Genomic DNA, 7,752 nt, shown 5'->3' on the forward strand with positions numbered 1-7,752 from the left:
TTCTTGTGCATGACTTACTTTGAGTTTGATTTGACAATTAAATGAGCACTTAAAATCTAATTAAATGACTGAAGGGGGGGCATTGCTTCTGTACTGCATTTTAAATTTTTCAGTGCTTACACATAGTTTCATACTGTTAGATTATTTCACAAAACATCAATTCTGCTGCACAGAATAGATAACTAACAGGACTGCATTTTGGCCTGTATTATAGGCAGATTAGTCACCATCCACAGTTCCTAGACCAGAAGATCAAAAACATTTCTTTCCAGATAGAGCAGAGTCACCTTCAGCTCACTGCTGAATTGAGCTGACAAGCTGGCATGAAAATATCCCCGCTAATGATGCTTTCCACTGCATGAGACACCTCTGTGCCAGCTGGACTCAAAACAAGGTCACAGTCTTTGCCAATGGTTACAAAAAACAGGAAAATAGAGGTGGTCTGAAAGTTGAAAGGGTTTTTTTTTTTTGGTGCAATAACTTCAAAAACCAACTGCATCTGGTTTGGTCTGTTGCAACTGCTGTAAATGATTAGCAGACAGCAAAACATATCATCCTCATATGTTAGCTCTTTGTTAAAATAAATAAAATGGTGTTCTTCAAATGTAGTGCTTAATGCACTATTTTCTTAAATGTGTATTAAAGCATTTAAAGAGTTTTGAATAAATTTACATGCTTAAGAAACATTCAGGAATGAGATTTAAGATTAGTTTATTTAATAACCATCTCCACAATAACCAACATTCAGAAGTAGCATCATCACAATATTTCATATCAGGATACAATGATAGAATCTGAGACAAAGGCTATATACACACTACACGATTAAGAACCAAATGATGAACCAGATAACTAGTGAATAATTTTCTCTTAAGGTAATTAGCTAATCAAATTATTCAAAAGACACGTTTGATGCATTACAACAGAATAGAAAATTATTTTCACAAGGCACATTTATTGAACAACAATGGGACTGTCTTGCATGCAAATAGTCCCATGAGATAAAAGCAGCATTGAAGTTACAACTATCACAGTTTAGTGGTAAACGCGTTAAGAGTACCTGATGTAACAACGATCGTACAGAACAATTATTGCTGTATTTATTGCTTTAGTAAAAATTAATTCTGTGCATTTATCCTTATAGATAGGCATATTCAAGCAGCATATGGACAGTAATCTCTTCATTCACGCTTGCATTAAATCATCCTGTTAAGGAGGAGTAGTTTGCATAATCAGTGGTATTGTAAAAGGGGAAACACGCCATCTTGTGTAATGGTTCAGTGTTTTGATCAAAATATTTCCCGGTCCCTGAAAACGCATACCTAATTACTGGCTATTAGAAGGTCCCATCAGAGGTTTTATAAGAGCTAGTCTGTTAGGGAATTATGTTGCTGGAAGTTTCCGTCACCTGTATACTGCATCTAGGTTTATACTAGAATAAATCTGGTTGAAATTTCATGCTTCCAAGTCTTATATTAGTAAAATGATGTTTAAATGATTTAAAACTGCAGAAGTCAAAGCCATTCTCGGGAGAACTGGTATGTGGGAAACAAAGACACCGCAAGGCTCAAGTTTGACGTTTTTGCTTGTACAAATAATAAGAAAAAAAAGAAAAAGTTCAAGAGCATTTCACGTCAATAGACTAATGAATTTAACACTAAAAGATCATTTATTGTTTCTGCTATAAAATTGGAAATTTGCAATCTGTATCAAGTAGAAACAGTTGCTTTCAACCAAAATTAGCCCAGTTTGAACCAATACTTTTGTGCCCCAAATTTAATCATAATGTTTTATCAATTTACTGACAAACATAAACAACTTTACCTGGTCGTGAACACAGTTTGAACGCCTGGTGCACCTGCTGATCTCAAACTGCAGCATTTTCAACAAATCGTTTACAATAATCCCCACCATTTGTGCACAAGCAGGTCGTCTCCGTAGCCTGTATCCAGGAGGCGGTTTCCACATTCTTCCCAACGGCACACCTCACCCTTGTCCATCACCACAAACTTCCACTCCACAATGCTCTCTGCAGGCAGGCTGACAACAGTGGCCCAATTCCCATCCTTGGCTCTCTCGAGCAGGATGAATTTCTTCCAGTTCCCCAGCTCTTGCTGGCTCCCTGTGATGGCCACCTTCTGGTGTGGTGAGTGGGTGAGATAATGGATGCGGAAAGTCACATTGACATTCTGGGACATGGGCTGGACTGCCACAACCTTTTTGCCATTTTCATGAACAGGGGAAAGCGGGATAGCCTGTTTCACATCATTCAAGGACAGAGATTCATCTATACAAGTAGCATCTGTGACAGAAGCACCTGGATGGTCAGCTTCAGTAGAAACTGGGTCAGGTTGTGTGTGGTTTTGGGCAAAAGGAGAGACAGACTGGTTCATCCAGGGAAGAATTTGGTAGTTTCCATCTGTGATCCATTCATTATTGTCCATAGTTGCCTCCATGATACTGATTTCAGTCTTTTCATAGTCCTCTTCCTCCTTCTCTTTCTCTGCCCTTTCCATCTTCTGATTGATTTCAACAACCTTGATATCAGCCTTCATGTCTGTTTTCACTGCGAGCTCATCGGTTAAGCTAGTAACATTGGCTGCCATCTGCTCTATAGCCTGGTCCATCTCTCTATAGTAGCGATCCTCAATTTCATGTCCCAATATGTCTTCATTGGCTGCTAAAGAACTGTCATTAGCCCAATCAATTTGCTCACTGAGGGACTGCTGGGAAAAATATGATGGGTAAGATCTGGATATCACATTTGCTAGATCTTCATTCATGGCAGATCGAGCCTCATCATCAAGGAGGCTATTCTGAGCCTCAGTGTGCTCTTTGAACTGTGCATCATCTTTTACTGCAAGTGCCACATTTTCAGTTGGCATTTCATATTCACTGATAACATCTGGCAAATCAGGGCTGACAGTCATGCTTGAAATTCCACTCTCACCACCAAGACCAGAGGATGACCAAGTCGGCTCACTTTGCTCAAAAGAGGGCAGTGGAATCTGAAGTACAGGAAGTTTACCGTCTTCAGATGTGACAGGAGCAGCCCCACTGGTGACTCCCAGAGCTTGGGAAATGTCATCTTCATTTATGTTGCTTTGCGGTTGCTGTTGATCTGATGACAAGCTGGAGATTTCCCCAATGCCAGAGATTTGGGCCTTTGCATCATCGGCTACACTGCTAGAATCACCATTATCAGCGTTTTCAGGTTCGATCATATGGTTCAAACAGGGCAGGGTGTGGTCCAGTACTACACTTGAAGGATTACTTTCTTCATCACGTGAGGCAATGTCCTCAGTGGGTACTTCCTCTTTTACATCACTGTCTTGATTGCAGGCAAGCTCGCTTTCATTGTTTTGTTCAGCCAATTGTAGCAGGTGACTGTTGAAGTTTATATCCGTTGAATCACTCACATTGTCTTCATCTGCATTTTGTTGAAAGGATAGCATCACCTCATGACACTGGCCCTGTAGCTTGGTTACTTCAACAAACACTGTGGAGCTGATCCCAGCTTGTTGAGAAGTCAGTTGGTCATCTACCAACTCCTCTTTTGCCTCCTCACCACCACTTTTCTTTTCTTCTTCTGGAAAATGGTGATTGTTGCTATAATCATTAGAGAAATCAGTGACACCTTGAAGATTCTCTTCTTTGAAATAACAGATGGAAGCAACAGGTATGTCTTCAATATGAACAATCGGTTCTTCCAAGTTGGCCTCTGTGCTCTTTGAAATGTCCAGAAGGTTTTCCTCCTCTTGACTGGCCTCCTTATTCGACAATTCCATTTCAGTAGGCACATCATCATCTTGGCCTTTTTCTTGTAGTACCTAGATGCATAAAATACATATGTTTAATCTTTAGGTCTTAATGTTTCAGTCACACAATAGTTAGAAAAATATGAAGGATTAAAGACCACCACCAAACTAGCCAGTTAAACTAATGGAGAATATGTAAACTACATAGAGATTTTATCAAGTCACTCATTTCCCCATTGCAAGTCTTTGCCCTAAACCACGGGTGGGCAATTCCAGGCCCCGAGGGCCGGTGTCCCTGCAGGTTTTAGATGTGTCCTTGAACCAACACAGCTGATTTAAATTGATAAATTAGCTCCTCAACATGTCCTGAAGTTCTCCAGAGGCCTGGTAATGAACTAATCATGCGATTCAGGTGTGTTGACCCAAGGTGAGATCTAAAACCTGCAGGACACCGGCCCTCGGGGCCTGGAATTGCCCACCCCTGCCCTAAACTAACCTCTGAGATTGCACCCAAAGAGCCAAACAATCCAAGCACGAAACATTAGCTAATCATGTGCGGTAAAGCTGTTTATGTTTGCACTCTTGATTAATCCAATAATGAAGCCAGAATGTTTTGAAATGCTTTACAAGCAATGTTTTGGGGCAAAGTCAAAATGTGTGTGTGTGTTTTCTTTTTTTTCCCGTTTTGTTTTTGTTTAAATTGCCCCTCTTTGGGGAATCTATGCATGTGGTCTTTATGCTCAACCACAGAAAATGCTGGTGAGCTGAGACATTCAGATATGGGCTTTACCGAAGGGAAAAACAAAACCCCAAAAACATTCAAAATGGCTGCCAAGTCACACCATCACTTTAGCCAAGCTAACCACTTCCCAGCTTTTGACCAATACAGAGCAAAGAAAGATTAGATGTAAAGCCATCTAAGCAAAACAGGCATAATTGCATTAAAGCTGAATCAGTGGTTATTTTGCCTGTGGGAACAAATGACTACAAATCCAGAAAAGCTGAAGCAATATTAGTCTTCATGCTGAAGTTCTTTAAATCTGTTTGACTTTCACTGTGTGTGTGTGTGTGTGTGTGTGTGTATATATATATATTTTTTTCCCCCCTTTCTTTTCCACACCCCAATATCTCACATTCAGTAATAACAACCAATAATGGGTTGGTGATAACGTAAGGGTTCAAGACCTTTAACATTATTTCACCACCCACTGGTAGCCAACTTTCATTGTCATTAGCTGCTGGGTTTCTAATCAATGGTGCCTGCTGTTGTTGGGATCTAGACAGAAGGGTAACTGAACAATAGAATACATGTGCCATGGCAAAATTTCATGATCAGTTGTACTCCACGACAATCATTCATTTACCAAAAGTGAATTTAATTGTGGCAAAATATGCTTCAATTTGTAAAGATAACCGCTTACCTTCAGTTCTTCTTTGTGGCTCTGTATCACCTCATTTTCACCTTCCTCATCAGCATCCTTCATAGTGCCATTTGTGCCATCAGTTTCCACATCAATTTCAGCACCTTTGTCTTCCTCCTCTGCATGCAGCTCGGCTACCTGCTGCACTGAAGCACTGTGCTTGTTGTCTTGTACCGAGTCACTTTTGGGTTGACGGTCAGGCGGCGTTTTTTTCTCAGCAGTGAGATGTCGATGCCTGATTTTAAGAGCAGTATCCTCCTTCACATCTAAACAGCCTTCAGCTTTCACAACTATGACATCAGGAGAAAGAGACACACAAACACACGCTGAACATTAAGTTTATTTTGATTTATTTCTAAAATGTACTGAATCTGACTTGCATAATCTAGATCACTTCATACATTTTAGTCAGAGTAGATGAGAAGTGACCCAAATTACAGCACTCTTAAAAATTAAAGTCATTACTAATCACTGGCAGTCATTTTATTAAAATGGTCTATTAATATTTGACAGGATGAGTAGCTTGTACTTGACAAGTTTCTTAACGATCAGACAAATCAGGCAAGATGATTATTTATTTATGTATTCATTCATTCATTGCTGGAACTTATCAATTTTTCCATTCTTCATGAAATAAACACTCTTAAAAGTAATCAGCACAGTTCTTTAGCAATAACCTCTTGCAAAGCCTCAGTCAATTGTATCTCAGTTTGAGTGTTTCTGTATCAAATGTTAAAACGCAGACTTGTTCTAGCTAAATTTCTTGTGCCCATTCATTTTGAGATATCATGGTGCTTCAAACAAACACTGAAAGTAATTAAAGACACTTTGCATTGTTCCTGCAGGAATAATTCATATAACAGGCGAGACCCTCCAAGGTTGTCCCTTCTGGGTGTTATCTTACTTTAAGCTACTAATGCAACAATGTGTGAGGAGCCTTTTTCAATTTTGCAATAATAATAATAATAATAATAATAATAATAATAATAATAATAATAATAATAATAAATAGTCTGTTTTTGGACATCTGCCTGAGATTTTAGAGCTAATCTTTCGCCGTGACTGTGACAAGGCTAGACACCAGTATACTGTGAGCTGTAGTCCTTTATGGGCTGCTTATAGTGTTGTATTTCAGAAAGAAAGGGGAGTACGCTCGGTTTTGACGTCTGTGCGCACGCAGCTTAAGCTGAATCAACCACCAAAGCTACGAAATAATAATATAGATCAAGTTATACGTAAATTCCCGCACTAGTAAACTGCAGCAGCTCGCAGGTTTTAACGTTTCATCCGAATCTGTACCTGTTGAGTCCGCCGAGATGCGCAAAACCTCCGGGCTCGGCTCCGGCTCCTGATCCGGCGGTATAAGCGTCTCCGCTCCGGCGTCCCTGCTGTCACTGTCGGTGCTTGTGGCTCCGGCTGTGGCCTTTCTCCGCTTCCCCCTCACTGTTCGGTAGATGATGAAACCTGCCACCATGGACACCATGGCTATCACGGCCAGAGCCACGGCCGGGCCGTGCCGCCCGATCATACAGAAAAGCGAGGCCAGATCCACGCGTCTCTCCAAACCCACGGTGTTGCTATTTTTCACCGGCATTACAATCTGTAATCAAAAGGAGAAGAAGAAGAATGAGCCGTTCTCCTCCAATATCTGTTTAAAGGCCCTGCTGAAAGCTGTCGCTGTTAAAAACTCACCACGCTCTCCCTTTCACGTTTCAAAGTGTAGTGACCTCTTGAAGCTACCAAGCTGTGAACGGCTGCAGGTGCGAGCTGTTCATTGGCTGATTGGATCACGGGAGCGCAGAATTCATTGATAAAACGCAGACGAACCACTGCACACGTTCATCGCAGCACACTTGAAAACGGACATGACGGGGTTGGCTGATAGGATTTAGTACCACTGGGGGGGGGGGAGACTCAATATTATTTGATGAGACTATGTAGAAAGCCTGGGTCTGTATTTAATAATATTTCTCCTTCATGAGAAGTGTACATTTCTGGGGTCTTTTTTTAAGACTTATGACAGAAATTGATATAATTAATTGAGCTTTCCTTCACGTCTTCCATATCTGAACGAGGGTCCATGAGCTATATAAAATGAGACCGGTGAAACGTGCAGGCCAACGTTATTGATCTTGTTACACGACATCACCAGTGACCAAAAATAGCCGTGTTCTGTGTAACGTTATAGTTGTTACCTAATGATAATAAAACCACGAACTGGTACATCAAATAACCGATAAGGTGACTATATATATATAACGTACAAAATTATATAAATATGGTGGTCTATAAAAAAAAACGTTATTATATTAAAAAAAACTTGAGTAGCAGCTACACCTAGTGGAGAAATGGAGAAATGACCTGAAACTTCAGGAAACCTGGATATTTTTTCTGCCGTCGCCTCCACTGCAGAAGTTCAGACAGGAGTTTGATCTGCCTGAAGGACTGAACCCTCAAGCCATCACCTGCCACCTGTCTCCAGATGGGAAGCTCCACATCCAGGCAGCCAAAGCTCCGTGTGTTGAAGAGGCTGAGAGAGAGCTGACTATCAAGAGGAGCTCAGAGGACAAAGC

General features: G+C 40.8%; 1 protein-coding gene across 2 annotated transcripts; it reads right to left on the reverse strand.

The window, feature by feature from the left end:
* Positions 1-694: 694 nt before the first annotated feature.
* On the reverse strand, positions 695-7,065 carry stbd1 (starch binding domain 1). Of its 2 annotated transcripts, XM_084934827.1 has the most exons (4): positions 6,872-7,065; positions 6,479-6,779; positions 5,180-5,469; positions 695-3,830 (listed from the first exon to the last, which is right to left on the reverse strand). In XM_084934827.1, exons 2-4 carry the CDS (start codon positions 6,771-6,773, stop codon positions 1,896-1,898), a joined length of 2,520 nt encoding a protein of 839 aa, XP_084790953.1. In that variant the 5' UTR covers positions 6,774-6,779; positions 6,872-7,065; the 3' UTR covers positions 695-1,895. The 2 variants fall into 2 exon arrangements, with proteins under 2 accessions (XP_084790953.1, XP_084790955.1); XM_084934829.1 differs by lacking the exon at positions 6,872-7,065 and having other exon boundaries at positions 6,479-6,865.
* Positions 7,066-7,752: the final 687 nt, after the last annotated feature.

This window comes from Perissodus microlepis, chromosome 7 (assembly GCF_051167445.1).
Source record: "Perissodus microlepis isolate ML-2025 ecotype Zambia chromosome 7, ASM5116744v1, whole genome shotgun sequence".
NCBI classification, from domain to species: Eukaryota; Metazoa; Chordata; class Actinopteri; order Cichliformes; family Cichlidae; genus Perissodus; species Perissodus microlepis.

Coding starts and splice junctions, on each gene's coding strand:
- stbd1 (XM_084934827.1), bottom strand. CDS start 6,773: ATGCCGGTGAAAAATAGCAACACCGTGGGTTTGGAGAGACGCGTGGAT. Junction 5,470..6,478: donor CATCTCGGCGGACTCAACAG/GTACAGATTCGG, acceptor CTGATGTCATAG/TTGTGAAAGCTGAAGGCTGT. Junction 3,831..5,179: donor GCCACAAAGAAGAACTGAAG/GTAAGCGGTTAT, acceptor TTATGCATCTAG/GTACTACAAGAAAAAGGCCA.